This window comes from Garra rufa, chromosome 25, assembly GCF_049309525.1.
Source record: "Garra rufa chromosome 25, GarRuf1.0, whole genome shotgun sequence".
In the NCBI taxonomy this organism is placed as follows: Eukaryota; Metazoa; Chordata; class Actinopteri; order Cypriniformes; family Cyprinidae; genus Garra; species Garra rufa.
Genome location: NC_133385.1, coordinates 27,450,253 through 27,467,821, shown reverse-complemented (window position 1 = coordinate 27,467,821; position 17,569 = coordinate 27,450,253). Strand labels below are relative to the sequence as shown.

The 17,569-nt window shown below is 30.3% G+C and overlaps 1 protein-coding gene across 2 annotated transcripts in view; it reads right to left on the bottom strand.

Moving 5' to 3' along the window:
* Positions 1 to 17,569, bottom strand: part of tmem266 (transmembrane protein 266) — a 104,559-nt gene that overhangs the window by 12,510 nt on the left and 74,480 nt on the right. For both annotated transcript variants that reach the window (XM_073831389.1, XM_073831390.1), the window contains 3 exons: positions 15,513 to 15,651; positions 8,495 to 8,610; positions 2,253 to 2,445 (listed from right to left, as the gene is read on the bottom strand). In XM_073831389.1, coding sequence (XP_073687490.1) covers positions 2,253 to 2,445; positions 8,495 to 8,610; positions 15,513 to 15,651 — 448 coding nt within the window. The remainder of the gene's footprint in view (positions 1 to 2,252; positions 2,446 to 8,494; positions 8,611 to 15,512; positions 15,652 to 17,569) is intronic.

Genomic DNA, 17,569 nt, shown 5'->3' with positions numbered 1-17,569 from the left:
ATTATTATTATTATTTATTCATTAATGATCAAATGTTTGGGGTTAGTGAGATGTTTTAAATGTTAAAAATAAAAATAATAATATATATATATATATATATATATTAGTGGTGGGCCGTTATCGGCGTTAACGTGCTGCGTTAACGTGAAACTCTTATCGCGCGATAAAAAAAATATCGCCGTTAATCTATTCTCAAATTTGGGTTGGGAGCTGAGTCTAAACTACGCAAGCTATGATGACTTTCACCTTGATAGTTTAACGCGGATGTATACCGAAGACTGTAGAATATGGTCGCGCGTTTATGTCTCCTCCGCCAAAACACAGACGGGATCGCATCGTCCTCCATTCATAAAAACCGAATCTACTATAGCGAAATGCCACGTAAATTCGTCGTTTTTTGGATTCATAAATCAAATGTTGGTCAGTCACTTAATTCAAATCGCGATATGGACTAGTGTATGTGAAAACTGAAATGCAAAAAGACCGTTTTAATATGAATCCGATATGTTCCGTTTGCCTAGCTGTATGTATGCATTGCGGAGACGAGCTTTTACTACACGCATACTGAAACACACGTGACGCTCCCGGTAATTTTTGGCATTTTCATCTCACATGAACAGATAAACTCAATCTCCCAAACTGCTGTGACTCTGTGAGTGTCACTTTTACCATTTCATTTGAGAAAACTAGCATCATATCATACTGTATGACACAGAAACTTCACGGCAACCTGTCAAAATAAAAGTACGGTGTAACATGTAATGGGCTGGGTAGGTGTTGACGTTAAAAAAAAAAAACAATCTAATAGGGAGAAAAAATAATTTCATTGTTAGTTAGTTAGTAAACACAAGTACATCTAATTGAACAATTTATTTTCATCAACAAATTATCATAGAACAGCTTTATGAGCTTTATGATCCATTCTCAAAGACTTTAAGTCATTATTTGGGTAGCACACATATTCTGAATGCCTTCAGCAGAATTCAAATTAGCCATTTTAATCTAGATTAATCTAGATTAATTCCTAGATTTAATCTAGATTAATCTAGATTAAAAAAATTAATCTATGCCCACCCCTAATATATATATATATATATATATATATTTATGTATGTATTCATGTTCAAATGTTTGGGCTTAAGATTTTTTATAAATGTATAATAACAATAACAATAACTATTTTAATTATTATTTATTCATGTTCAAATGTTTGGGGTTGGTAAGATTTTTTAAATGTTTAATAAAAAATAATAACATATTTATTTATTTATTTATGTATTCACGTTCAAATGTTTGGAGTTGGTAATATTTTTTATAATAATAATAATAATAATAATAATAATAAAAATAATGATAATAATAATATTATTATTATTATTTTTTTCTTTTTTTATTCATTAATGATCAAATGTTTGGGGTTGGTGAGATGTTTTAAATGTTAAAAATAAAAATAATATATATTTATTTATTTATGTATTCATGTTCAAATGTTTGGGCTTAAGATTTTTAATAAATGTATAATAATAATAACAATAACTATTTTAATTATTTTTATTTATTTATGATCAAATGTTTGGAGTTGGTAAGATTTTTTTTTAATGTTTAAAAGACTCTTACTCTTTGCTCAGCAAGGATACATTCATTTGTCCAAAAATGCAGTAAAAACTGTATTTTTTACAATATTATAATATTATTACAATTCAAAATAACTGTTTTCTATCTGAATATATTTTAAAATGTAATTTATTCCTGTGATGCAGAGCTGAATTTTCAGCATCATTACTCCAGTCTTCAGTGTCACATGATCCTTCAGAAATCATTCTAATATGCTGATTTGCTGCTAAAAAACTTTATTTTTATTATCAATGGCAAAGCAGTTTTGCTGCTTAATATTTTTGTGGAAAATTAAAAATAACTAATAGAAATACTTTGTAACAACATAAAAGTCTTTACTATAACCTTTGATGAATTTAACGCATCCTTGCCAAATGAAAGTATTCATTTTATCCTTTTGAATGCTGTATAGATAGATAATTATATATAGATAATTACAAAGTTCAGTAACATACATACTGTACTGGAAATAATCTTCACATTTTGCCTTTATCATCACTTGAATATAATTTTAACATCAGAATTACCGGAGACAGCTTATAGGTGTGTGGATAAATGTGCTGCATCATTTCCCTTGTGACTCTGGACTTATTTTAAACTCTCATTAAAAAAGACAGAGATAGGACAGGTCTGAGTACCTGGTGGAGGTCTTGGCTCTCTGGTATTGGCGCGGCACTCATTGTCAGATCCAGCGGGTCCCAGGCCGTCTATTTCCTGAAAAGTGCTGCTCTGTTTCCCCCACACGTGGTGGATCTGCATGGCGGCCTCGCGCTCAGCGGCCAGATCCAAATCCTGCTGCGCCAAGTGAGCCCTCAATTGCCTGATCTCAAACTGACAAGGACAAGAATAAAGTAAGAACATTATATATTGACTGGACTGATTCATCTGGATCAGTAGTAATGCTAAGAAACACAAATAGGAGCTCTCCTTCGTGTCAGATTTAAAAGGATAGTTCACCCAAAAATGAAAATTGTGTCAATAATTACTCACCCTCATGTTGTTAGAAACCCGTACGACCTTTGCTCATCTTCAGAACACAAATTAAGATATTTTTTTATAAAATCTGAAAGCTTGTTATTTTAATTTTCTTTGTGTACAAAAAGTATTCTCATAGCTTTATAAAATTAAGGTTGAACCACTGACATCACATGGACTATTTTAACAATGTCAACCCATGTATAAAATGCAATATATAAAATGTTTAAGAATAAGAGATGTAAATTAAATTACATTAAATTACAAAATAATAAATACAAAACTTAAATATAAAAATAAATACTTATCTATCAATTTAAATGTGCAATCAAATATAAAAAATAAGAAATTTAAATGTAGAACCAAATATAAAAAATGAATAAGAAATGTAAATTAAATCGCATTAAATTAAAAACTAATTACTATAACAATAAAATATATATAACCAAAACACGAAAAAAAAAGTAAAAAAAAAAAAAAAAAAAAAAAAAAAACGCAAAACAAATATTTTTTTTGCAAAATAATACAATATAAAAACAATATAAAAAAACCTACACAAAACAAAAAGCAAACAAAAACAACAATGCAAAACAACTTAAACTAACAAAATGACAATGCACAACATAAAATACAAACCAAAACTAAAAACTAAACTAAACAAACCAAAATAATAACAAAAACGCAAAACATACATTTTTTTTTGCAAAATATTAAAATATAAAAATAAAAACATTAAAAAACCCAACACAAAACAAAAAGCAAACAAAAAACAATGCAAAACAAATTAAAAGCAAGAAAAATCCAAACCAAAACACGAAACAAAACAAAAAACTAAACTAAACAAACCAAAATAAAAACAAAAACGCAAAACAAATAAAAAAGTTTTTTTAATAATAAAATATAAAAACAATATAAAAATAAAAACAATAAAAAACCCTACACAAAACAAAAAAGCAAACAAAAACAATGCAAAAAAACAAACAAAATGACAATGCATAACATAAAATACAAACCAAAACAAAAAACTAAACAAACCAAAATAAAAACAAAAGCGCAAAACAAATATTTTTTTTGCTAAATAATAAAATACAAAAATAAAAACAATAAAAAACCCTACACAAAACAAAAAAGCAAACAAAAACAATGCAAAAAAACAAACAAAATGACAATGCATAACATAAAATACAAACCAAAACAAAAAACTAAACAAACCAAAATAAAAACAAAAGCGCAAAACAAATATTTTTTTTGCTAAATAATAAAATACAAAAATAAAAACAATAAAAAACCTACACAAAACAAAAAGCAAACAAAAACAACAATGCAAAACAAATAAAAACAAACAAAATGACAATGCAAAACATAAAATACAAACCAAAACATGAAACAAAACAAAAAACGAAACTAAACAGAAATAAAAACAAAATTGCAAAACAAATAACTTTTTTTTGCAAAATATTTTTTATAATTTATTTTTAATATAAAAATAAAAACAATAAAAAACCCTACACAAAACAAAAAACAATGCAAAAAAACCAAACAAACTAAAACACGAAACAAAACAAAAAACTAAACAAAACAAACCAAAATAAAAACAAAAACAAATAAAATATAAAAGCAATATATAAAATGTTTCCAAGTGCCACTGAGATTAATGGCAATACTAAAGGATTGTTTTCTCTGCTTATTAGGTCCTTTTTAGGTTTTTATTAAACAATAATTGCCAGAATAAAACAATAAACAAAAATCACATGCTGGGAAGATTAAATTATAAATTACAATTATACCTATTCTTTTAATTATAATTTCATTAAAGTTAACCATACAGTTCATCAAACATATTTATTACTGGCAGTATTACAAATCATTATCCATAATTTATATCATAAACACACCGAAATGGATCCTCTGCTGTATTGTAACTCTAACCAATACGCTTTATTTGTTAAATCAATGTCCACACACTGGACATAATCAATGAGCTGTACTGTTCTCAGGGCCGCTGCGCTGATATCGACAGGTCTCAGATCAGTTCCCAACAGGCATTTCAAGGCATTTCTATCACAGTCTTATCTGTCTCCTTCCCCAAGGAGAAGAACAACAAAAACACATCTAGGGTGAATTGTGTATTTCAGTGGCGTGCATTGATCCCTGTCTGTGTTATCTGTCTGGTGGGCCCAGGACAGGCTGGACGGCTCACGTGACTGTTTTATGTAATACGCTGGCTTGGATTGCAGCTTGAAACGCGAGCTTGCATCATCCGCCGAGACCCGATCAAAAATGAAGCATGAGCTTGGTGCGGTTAAAAATATGGGGGATATTTAGGATTTAGGATGCACTGTGCTGTTAAAACACAATTCACATGCAGCAGCGTCTGTGAATAACAGTGGCATATAATTCAGGAGGACTGACAAAAACAAAAATTGATTGTGTTTAAATTTGAGTGACTCTGAAATGACTAAACTGCATTAAAATGTCAATAACAGATACAACCTGATCAATATAACAAACATTTATAAGTGATTGCAGGCGCTGTTACTAAGCAGATGAATTGAAGTGAAATTTGATTGTGTGTCCAAGTGCTGCCCTCTGCTGGAGAAATACACAGTGTGACATGTTTACAAAATTATGTTTGGAGATAACCTTTGGAGAGGGGAAGACATTATGTAAAAAACTGGGTGCCGTCATAATGAGAGTCCAAACATTAATTGATGAACCAAACAGTCATGAAAAGCGAAAATCTGAATGTTTGCAAGAAACGAATTCAACTGATTTCATTAAAAGAGTTCTAATCCGAACCAGTCAAAATATCCATTTGTAATCGATAATGCCACTTCCTCCAGTGAAAAAGTCAACTGATATATTTGTTTAGAGCTGTTTTTGGACTGTTTTCGCTTGTAAATGGTGTTTGAACCTCTGCAGATTTCTCGCCTGATTTCTCTTTTTCACTTGAGAAACGATATTGTGGATAGAGGACTTGCAGCTTTTTGCTTCATAAGATGTTTAAAGGGTTAGTTCAACCAAAAATTTAAATTAGCCCATGATTCAGTCACCCTTCGGGCATTCTAGTTGTATATGACTTCCTTCTTTCAGACGAATCCAAACAGAGTTACACTATATTCCCAAAAGTATTGGGACACCCTTCTAATGAACAGGTTTGACTACTTGAATAATTTCCAAGAGTACAAATCATAATGTTTAAGCATATAATGATATTCTAGGGAATTGTGTGCTTCTAATTTTATAGCGACAGTTCGGACAGGACCCTTTTCTATTCTAACATGACAATGCCTCTGTGTACAAGACAAGGCTCAAATATAAATGATTAATTCAGTCAATGTGGAAGAACTTGACTGGTCTGCAGAAAGCCAAGTCCTAATCCCAACCAAACACCTCTGGTGTGACTTTAAATGCAGACCTTGAGCCAAAAACTCATCACCAAACACCAATGAAAAGTATTGGGACACCCCCTTCTTTAGAACGGAAAAAGGCACTTCCAAAACTGCGGCAACGAATATGGAAACATAATTAATGTATTCAAAAATTGTATTTCCATCTCTGTTGCAACAGTTTTGGAAGTGTCTAAAATGACTGCACCCATATGTACAAGTCATTGGTGTTTGGTGATGAGTTTTTGGCTCAAGGTCTGCATTTAAAGTCACACCAGAGGTGTTCAGCTTGGATTAGGTCTTTGCTTTTTGCAGACCAGTCAAGTAATTTCTATTTAAATGTTGCCTTATATACAAAGGCATTGTCATGTTAGAATAGAAAAGGGTCCTGTCCAAACTGTTTCTATAAAATTAGAAGAACACAATCCCCTAGAATATCATTATATGCTTAAATATTAAGATTTGTACTTATGGAAATTACTGAAGTAGTCAAACCTGTTCATTAGAATGGGGTGTCTCATACTTTTGGCAATAGAGTGTATAAGTAAGGAATAATTGACGCTTCGCGTCGTGACCGCATCACCACCTCGGGTGTGCATTATTTTCGCAGAATTCTACGGCCCGAAGTCAATTATTCCGCTTAAGTCAAGTCAAGTCACCTTTATTTATATAGCGCTTTTAACAATACGGATTGTGTCAAAGCACTGCACAGTATTTAAACAGCACAATAGTGTGTAAGTAACGCAGTATTGTAAACAATCAATTAGAAATCCGGAAATCACAATAGTATATGATATCGCTGGAAAGTGTCCCCAACTAAGCAAGCCAGAGGCGACAGCGGCAAGGAACCAAAACTCCACAGGTGACAGAAATGGAGAAAAAAAACCTTGGGAGAAACCAGGCTCAGTCAGGGGACCAGTTCTCCTCTGGCCAGACGAAACCAGCAGTTTGTACCAATGTCAGATTGTAGAGAACTCATCAGGTTCCTGTGGAGTAGCGCCGATGGCCGTCTAGGTTGGCGATGTTTTCATTGATGATCCGTCTCTGGAGCTCATCTGGCGACCCCATCATCGGCGGTCCTCTGAGGGGTTGGCATATGGCTTATACTACAGTTACCACACCTCAAGACATCGATCAGATGATATATTTCAAGACATACGTCCGGTTTTTATCCTTAAAACGCTATTGTGAGTAGGATTAATTTCTTACGCAGCTCATCCAACAGCTTCGTTGCTAGTTCCAAAACGTCATTTTAGACCTAGTAACGACGCTTGAGCCGTTGATAGCAAACTAATGCAGTTGATAATGAAGTTTAGACAGACCGACAGACAAGCAGACGGACGGCAAGAGAGGGGGGAGAGTTTAAGATCGTAAATTACCTCTCTCAAGTCTGTGTGTCTCTCAAAGGTGACTGGCAGCATCGTCTCTACTGACAGTTAAACTTTAAGTTCATTTTCTTCAAGACCACGCCGTTGTTACCTCGCGTGAGATGTCGTTTTTAAGTTGTTTATCGTCAGAGATGCGCTAACAACATTAGCGCGAATGCTAACTGTATGTGTGTGCGTCTGTGAGTGAGAGAGAGCGAGAGAAGTAGAGAATGTGCATTCCGTACATAATAAAACGTAATATTGTGGAAAAAACATGGACATAATCTGTCGTTTTTATCGTGTTGTTTACCGTATGTATTAGTATTTGCCAGTGTCACTGTAGCTTTTGGTTATTTTGCTGTTTTGGGCTGTAAGGACTGAAATAACTGAAATGTGTGGCGAAGTGATATAGACATGCACTGCGGTCAAAAGCTGCCTGGAACTACGTTCGCCGTGCGTTTCCCTGAAAATAATGCACACCTCGAGAACGTTCGCCAGCCAATCAGATTCAAGCATTCAACGGCCCTGTAGTATAAAAAAAATTATCCTGGCACTTCCATGCTTTGCAATGGCAAAGGCGGGTGTTTCACTTCATGAGTCCAAAACAAATCCAATAAAGTGCATTCATCCATAATAAAAAGTGCCTCACATGGCTCCGGGGGTGAATAAAGGCCTCCTGTAGCACCAGGATCATTTTTTATATAACTCTGATTGGATTCATCTAAAAGAAGTCAGTCATATACACCTAGGATGCCTAAAAAAAAGTGAGTAAATCATGGGACAATTTTCATTTTTGGGTGAACTAGCCCTTTAACCGATGGACTTGAGTGGTGTGGCTTGCTTGTGATGTTTTTATCAGCTGTTTGGACTCTCATTCTGACGGCACCCATTCACTTGCTGAGCAAGTGATGTAATGCTAAATTTCTCTAGATCTGTTCTGATGAAGAAACAAACTCATCTACATCTTATGATAGCCTGAGGGTGAGTACATTTTTATTTTTGGGTGAACTATTCCTTTAAAGCACAACTCACACTTTTGAGTTGTTACGAAGCTGCTGTCAAGGTAAGTGTGACTCTCACAATATGTCATTTTTGTGCTATTTTGGTGAATGTCAGAGAGGGTTAGTGAAGGGTTAGTTCATCACTCACGGCCTGTTCCTGACAGATCTGTGTGAGTCTCTCCAGCTGTTCCTCTCTCACAGCTTTGGTCTTCTCATACTGCTGGATCTCCAGCTCCATCTCCACCTTCACCTGCAGCACGTACGCTACAGAAGAGAAACAAAAAGCACTTTTTTTTTTTTTTTTTTTTTAGGTTGATCTTTTGAAATACTTGCATCCTTTTTAAACAAAGTTTAGGGTTGGAAGGTTTTATGTATTTGAAAAATCTCTCTGAAATGCTCACCAAAGTGGCATTCATTTGATATAAATAAAGTAAAAACAGTAATATTGTGAAATGTTATTAGAATTTAATAACTTTTTTCTATTTGAATATATTTTTAAATGTTTTAACTGCTGCGATCAAAGCTGAATTTTCAGCATCATTTCAGTGTCACGTTCTTTCAGAAATCATTCTAATATGATGATTTGCTGCGCAAAAACATTTATTATTATTACTATTATGTTATTTTTTTTTTAGTTTTCTTTGATGAATAGAAGAACATCATTTACATCTGAAATAGAAAACTTTTTTGACATTATAAATGTCTTTATCATCACTTTTGATCAATTTAAAGCATCCTTGCTAAATAAAAGTATTAATTTTTATAATCAAATCAGCATAACAGAATGGTTTCTGAAGAATCATGTGACACTGAAGACTAAAGTAATGATGCTGGAAATTCAGTTTTGATCACAGGAATAAATTATCCATAAGTGAGTTTTGTATCTGGTTGAATTATTTGCTGGAGTTGTTGGTGGAAAAAAATACATCAAAATATTAAATGATGTACACTACAAGTCAAAAGTTTTTGAACAGTGAGCTTTTTAATGTTTTTTAAATAATTCTCTTCTGCTCACCAAGCCTGAATTTATTTGCCCCAAAGTACAGCAAAAATAATACACTTTTGAAATATTTTTACTATTTAAAATAACTGTTTTCTATTTGAATATATTTTAAAATGTAATTTATTTTAATATGCTGATTTGCTCTTCAAGAAACATTTTTACTATTATTATAAATATTTCAAACAGTTGAGTACTTTTTTCAGGATTCTTTGATAAAAGAAAGATCCGAAGAACAACATTTATATGAAATAAAAAGCTGTAACGTTATACACTATACCATTTAAAAGCTTGTCCGTATAAGAGTCGGTATATATATTTTTGCATTTTTGGGAAATTAACACTTTTATTCAGCAAGGATGCTTTAAATTGATCAAAAGTGATGACAAAGACATTTACAATGTTAAAAGATTTCCATTTCAGATAAATGCTGTTCTTCTGAACTTTCTATTCATCAAAGATGAACATAATAATAATAAATGTTTTTTGAGCAGCAAATCAGAATATTAGATTGATTTCTGAAGGATCATGTGACTGGAGTATCATGCTGAAAAGCTTTGAAATTACAGATATAAATTACATTTTAAAATATATTCAAATAGAAAACAGCTATTTTAAATAGTAAAAATATTCCAAACTTTTACTGCTTTTGCTGTACTTTGAATTAAATAAATGCAGGCTTGGTGAGCAGAAGAGACTTCTTTAAAAAACATTAAAAATCTTACTGTTCAAAAACTTTTGACTGGTAGTGTATGTATAAATAATAGAATATTATAAATCAAATAGAATGTTTCTAAATTTTTCAAATAATACCACACTTTTTTGAACAGAAAACATCTAATTAAAAATGCTGTAAAACCGCTGATCAAACGTTAACAGCTCTAACACACAATAGGCAGCTTTGATGAACCGCTAATTGTTTTCTCCAAACATTTGGCATTTTTTCCGCCAAACGCTAACATCACCTCCATCCACACCTAAGCGGAGAGCCAATTTTTGCCTCATATTCCATGAGCGTCGTCTAAGGTTGATTTCTCAGGCTGGGCTGGGATTGTGCTGAGAGGGCCAGAGGCTTTCTATCAGGTGCTCTGCTCTCTGCTGTTGGCTCTTAATAAAGCCATATCCACATGACCCCTCTTATCATCCACTCACTCTCCATATCAATTAGACTCTTCTCACACTGGTACCATCTGCCGACAGGACTCCCAGCATGCTTTGCTGCACAGCAATGTGTTACTCGGTCCTACAACATTCCCTGAACATTTCGGTTTCAGGATTATTACATATATATCTCTTAAACTAAGGGAAAGTTTATTGCTCAGAAGTCTCTAGCTCAGGAGACTTAATCAAGTTCGTGAAATTCCTTAGAAATAATAAAGATATGAAAAAAAATGCTATATTATATATATTACGTGCTTTTGTGATGTTTTTGGTCAAGCTTACTTTTTAATCATTTTTTAATTTAATTTTGGAAATATTTATTATATTTTATTTATATATATTTATATTATTTTAATTTTTTGTTAATATTTTGAAATAGCTTATATTTTTATATTTTTAGTTTTAATTTTATTTTAAGTTTTAGTAATTGTTACGTACTTTCATCATTTTTTTTTTTTGGTCAAGTTCTTTTTAAATTAATTGATTATTTATTTAGCAATTGTCACGTGTTTTTGAAATATTTTATTTTATTTTCTTTATGTACTATTACAGTTTTTATTTATAATTTTATATACCTTTTATTTTTATATTTTCCATTTTAATATCAGTTTAAGCTTTAGTAATTGTTACATGCTTTTGTCATTTTTTTGGTTAAGCTCTTTTTAAATTAATTAATTAATTAACTAATTAATTTTATTAAATATTATATTTTCAGTTTTCATTTTAATTTTAGTTTATGTTTTGGTAATTGTTACAAGCTTTTGTCATTTTTTTTGGTCAAGCTCTTTTTAAATATAATTTTAAAATATTTATTTATTTTATTTATGTACTATTACAGTTTTTATTAATATTTTGAAATAGCCTTTATTTTATTTTAATTTTAGTTTTAAGCTTTAGTGATTGTTACGTGCTTTTGTTTTTTTGGTCAAGCAATTTTTAGATAAATTAATGAATTAATTAATTTGATTAAATATACAATTTTTAGTTTTAATTTTAACTTAATTTCAGTTTAAGTTTTAGAATTTTTTAGTGCTTTTGTCATGTTTTTGGTCAAGTTTACTTTTTATGTTTTCATTTTTTTTTATCTTATTTTACTTTATTATTTTATTTTATTTATGTACTATTACAGTTTTAATAATATTTTGAAATGTTTTTTTTTTTTAATGTTTATTTTCTGTTTTATCTTACGTTTTAGTAATTATGTTTTTTTTTTCGATTATTACATATATATCTCTAAAACTGAGGTAAATGTCATTGCTTAGAAGTCTCTAGCTCAGGAGACTTAATCAAGTTCGTAAAATTCCTTAGAAATAATAAAGATATGAAAAAATTGCTATATATATATATATATATATATATATATATATATATATATATATATATATATAAAAATTAAATTAAATTAAATTAAATTAAATAAAAAGCATACCTCAGCAACTAACCCTCAGTAAATCTAACCGTGCGCTGGTGTCTTTTCTAAAGTTCAGCATAGCATGGTGCTTTTACGTCCTGCTTTGTGAAATCATGGTACAACCACAGGGTGGCGTAAAACTGGATCAGACTCGCTGTGAGACTTGAATCATGAATGTTAATTGGTCAGCTTGTCTGTGTCAAATATCAGCTTTCGTTTCTCCCTCATTCTCAGGGTTCAGATGATATAACTTCAGCATTTTAGTGTTGTATTAAACACTTTGTAAAGTGTAGCGATTGTATTCAGCTGTCTTTGCTGTGTTTTTTTTGCAGACTGTGCACTCTCTTAAATCCAAATCTCAAGGCGTATGAACTCACACACATGAAAACATACGCAATTCTCACAGCTTGCACATCATAAACCACGAAGGAGAGGGGAAAGATAAGATATATGTGCAAACAAACATGCGGAATACACAAAAACACAGGCACAAAGCAATATAAATGTAAATTTGAATAGCAAAGGCACAAAAGACTGCATGCAAGCACTTTAGATTTATATCTAGCATAGATAAAGTAGATTTAATTTATGAATGGCTATGCTGCATACTGATGCCATTATTTATGGGTTATAAAAAAATGTTCTTAGTATATCATGACATTGCATCAGTACTTTAGATTCTTGCATACAGAGTAAGTTTAGTATTATTTATGTATAATACAGGCTTTTATTAAAAATTTAAAATAGCTTTTATTTTTATTATAATTTTAAATTTAGTTTTAAGCTTTAGTAACTGCTATGTGCTTTTTCATGTTTTTGGTCAAGCTTAAATTTTTAATTTAATACTTTTTCGTTATTTCTTGGTCAGACACTTTTTAAATTAATTAATTAAATTAAATATAATATTTTTAGCACTTGTTATGTACTTTTGTGATGTTTTTGGTCAAGCTTACTTTTTAATCATTTTTTAATTTCATTTTGAAAATACTTATTATATTTTATTATATTATTTTAATTATGTGCTATTATCAGTTTTACTAAATAATACTAAACTATCAGTTTTAATTTTAGTTTAAGTTTTAGTAATTGTTATGTACTTTCATTATTGTTTTTTGGTCAAGTTCATTTTAATTTAATTATTTATTTATTTAGCAACTGTCACAAGTTTTTGAAATATTTATTTTATTTTATTATTTTATTTTATTAATGTACTATTACAGTTTTTATTTATATATAATTTTATATATCTTTTATTTTTATATTTTATATTATTTTTAATTTTAGTTTATGTTTTAGTAATTGTTATGTGCTTTTGTCATTTTTTTGGTCAAGCTCTTTTTAAATAAATAAATAATTTTTTTTTTAATATTTATTTTATTTTATTATTTTATTTAAATTTATTTATGTACTATTACAGTTTTATTTATGATTTTATATATCTTTTATTTTTATATTTTCAGTTTTAATTTTAGTTTATGTTTTAGTAATTGTTACATGCTTTTGTAATTTTTTTGGTCAAGCTCTTTTTAAATAAATAAATTAATTGATTTAATTAAACATTATAATTTCAGTTTTTATTTTAGTATAAGTTTTAATAAATGATACATGCTTTTGTCATGTTTTTGGTCAAGCTTACTTTTTAATAATTTTTAAAAATATAATTTTCAAATATTTATTTTATTTTATTTATGTACTATTACAGTTTTATTCATATTTTGAAACAGCATTTATTTTTATTTTCATTTTTTATTTTAATTTAAGTTTTAAGCTTTAGTAACTGCTATGTGCTTTTATCTTTTTTTGGTCAAGCTCTTTTTAAATAAATAAATTAATTCCTTCATTTTAATAAATATTACATTTTCAGTTTTAATTTTAATTTCAGCTTAAGTTTTAGTATTTTTTATGCTTTTGTCATGTTTTTAGTCAAGCTAAATTAATGAATTAATTTTTTTTATTTTACTTTAATATTTTATTTTATTTATGTATTATTACAGTTTTATTAATATTTTGAAATGGCTTTTTTATTTTTATTTTCTGTTTTATTTTAAGTTTAAGTAATTGTTATGTCTTTTTTTGGTCAAGCTCTTTTTAAGTGAATTAAGTAATTAATAAAAAATTAATACTATATTTTAAATTTTAATTTTAGTTTAAATAATGTTTTCAGTCAAGCTTACTTTTTAATATATTTATTAAATTAATGTTTTAAATATTTATTTCATTTTATTATGTACTAGTACAGTTTTTATTAATATTTTGAAATGGCTTTTATTTTTATATCTCAGATTTAATTTTAATTTTAGTTTGTTTTAGTAATTGTTACGTGCTTTTGTCATGTTTTTGCTCAAGCTTACTTTGTAATTATTTTTTAAATATATATTAATTTTTTTATTTTATTTTATGTACTATTACAGTTTTTATCAATATTTTGAAATAGCTTTTATTTTCAATTTTAGTTTAAGTTTTAGTAATTGTTACGTGCTTTTGTCATGTTTTTGTCATGTCAAGCTTACTTTTTAATGATTTTTTTAAAATTAATTTTTAAAATATTTATTTTGTTTTATTATATTATTTTATATTATTTTATTTATGTACTATTACAGTTGTTTTTAATATTTTAAAATAGCTTTTATTTTTTGAATTATGTGCTTTTGTAATTTTTTTTTTGGTCAAGCTCTTTTAAAATAAATAAATAAAATATATTTTTAGTTTTGATTTAAATTTTAGTTTAAGTTTTAGTAATTGTTATGAGCTTTTGTCATTTTATTGGGGCCAAGGTCTTTTAAAAATAATTAATTTCATTAAATATTATATTTACAGTTTTAATTTTAATTTTAGTTTTCGTATTTGTTACGTGCGTTTGTGATGTTTTTGGTCAAGCTTTTTATTTATTTATTTTTTATTATATTTTTTTAGTTTTATTATATTATTTTATTTTATAAAGCTTTATTTTTATTTCAGTTTTAGTAATTCTAGTACTTGAGTAGTTAGCTACCAAGGCAACATTTCTAATTTTCACTACATTTTATTTCCGCTTTATTTCAATGACCAAAAAATATTTTTTAATAGTTTTAGTTATTAATAACAACACTGCTTGTATTGATGTATTTTATTTATCCTGACTTTTATATCAAACTCAGAGGTGTTTCTCTGAGGTGCTACTGTTTCTCAGCACTGGTACAGTTGTTTGTTATCACCGCCAGTGCTCATGTAAGCGTGTCTGACGGCGCTGTACTCAACAGCTCAATGATGTTTAGTGAGAACGAGGGTGACCTGCCCCAGCCATCGACCACGAATACACTTGCATAAACAGAACCCGTGCTGAGACATTATGGACATTATGCTCCTCTCAGCGCAGACAAAAGACTCTGAATCAATCTGAATTTTAATAAGACCAACGCTGGCAGCGGCAGCGCGTGCGAGGCGTCTATCACAACTCACACTCATTGGGCCGGACAGGACAACAGCTAGTCAAATTAATCAGCTGAATTAGCCAATGCTTACATATTAAGACTGTCTTAAAGTGTTTGAAAGGTCAAATTCAGTTACATTCAGTAAATAAATAAATAAATGTATTGTTGTCAAAAAGCAGCTTACCGTCAATGATTCTCTTGACTCTCCAGATGCGGAGGGTGATGATGAGGCTGATGGCGTCCCAGGGGCTGCTGGGGCCGTTAGCCACCGTTGAGGCCACCATTGGGGCCAGAGAGAGTACAATCACAGCACCGTCAAATACCTGAATAAAACAGCACATGCCTTTCATCATATGCCTTTGAGCTTGTAACAATAAAAGTGTATTTAAAGTAGTGGTGGGCCGTTATCGGCGTTAACGTGCTGCGTTAACGTCAAACTCTTATCGTGCGATAAAAAAAATATCGCCGTTAATCTATTCTCAAATTTGGGTTGGGAGCTGGGTCTAAACTACGCAAGCTATGATGACTTTCACCTTGATAGTTTAACGCGGATGTATACCAAAGACTATAGAATATGGTCGCGCGTTTAAGTCTCCTCCGCCAAAACACAGACAGGGTCGCGTCGTCCTCCATTCATAAAAACCGAATCTACTATAGCGAAATGTCACGTAAATTCGTCGTTTTTTGGATTCATAAATCAAATGTTGGTCAGTCACTTAATTCAAATTGCGATATGGACTAGTGTATGTGAAAACTGAAATGCAAAAAGACCGTTTTAATATGAATCCGATATGTTCCGTTTGCCTAGCTGTATGTATGCATTGCGGAGACGAGCTTTTACTACACGCATACTGAAACACACGTGACGCTCCCGGTAATTTTTGGCATTTTCATCTCACATGAACAGATAAACTCAATCTCCCAAACTGCTGTGAGTGTCACTTTTACAGTTTCATTTGAGAAAACTAGCATCATATCATACTATATACACAGAAACTTCACGGCAACCTGTCAAAATAAAAGTACGATGTAACATGTAATGGGTTGGGTAGGTGTTGACGTTAAAAAAACACAATCTAATAGGTAGAAAAAATAATTTAATTGTTAGTTAGTTAGTAAACACAAGTACATCTAATTGAACATAATTTATTTTCATCAACAAATTATCATAGAACAGCTTTATGAGCTTTATGATCCAGACTTTAAGTCATTATTTGGGTAGCACACATATTCTGAATGCCTTCAGCAGAATTCAAATTAGCCATTTTAATCTAGATTAATCTAGATTAATTCCAAGATTTAATCTAGATTAATCTAGATTAAAAAAATTAATCTATGCCCACCCCTAATTTAAAGGTATAGCTCAGCAAAAAATGAAAATTCTGTCACTAATTACTCACCCTCATGTCGTTCCAAACCTGTAAGACCTTTGTTCATCTTCGGAACACAAATTAAGATATTTTTGATGAAATCCGAGAGCTTTCTGACCCTGCATAGACAGCAACGCAACTGACACTTTCAAGGCCCGAAAAGGTAGTAAGGACATCATTAAAATAGTCCAACCACATCAGTGGTGCAACCTTAATTTTATGAAGCTACGAGAATTCATTTTTGTGCACAAAGAATACAAAATTGTAATTTTTTTTCCCCCGTGTCAGTGTTTGACGCATTTTAATAATGCTCTTATTATGGCTGTGCAATTAATCGAAATTAGTTTTTCAATTTCTGCTTCAAATGATCATAAAAATGCAGTAATCGAGATGAAACGATTATTGCGCCCCATTCCGCTCCCCTTACCAGTGGTGCGATTTCGCTCCTCCATAAAAGCCTAATTTCACATGCAAATCAGCAAAATCATGTAACGTGACTTTCATAAACGGGACGTGCTTGATTTATGAATGTTTCATTGATGTTGTGTTTTTAATAGCATGTAGGAAAACTTGCGCTGTTCTGTGTATGCACTCAGAGAGCAGAACACGGACTTGTAAAGTTATCTTTTAACTCAAGGTGTGCGCCTAAACGGTCAAATACACGCAAAAATATTTCAAAATGAGGCGCTTGGTGATTATTCATGTAAACCCTTGTCAGTTATGTCTTAAATGATCATAAACAGTTGAGAATGAAAATACGTGTGTAACAGTATATTGGATCCGTGTTGTACTTAAAGCAGCAACAAATGTTCCTTCTGCCGTCTCTGTGCTCAATATTAATAAAACGTAAAAATACAAAGAGAAAAATCAC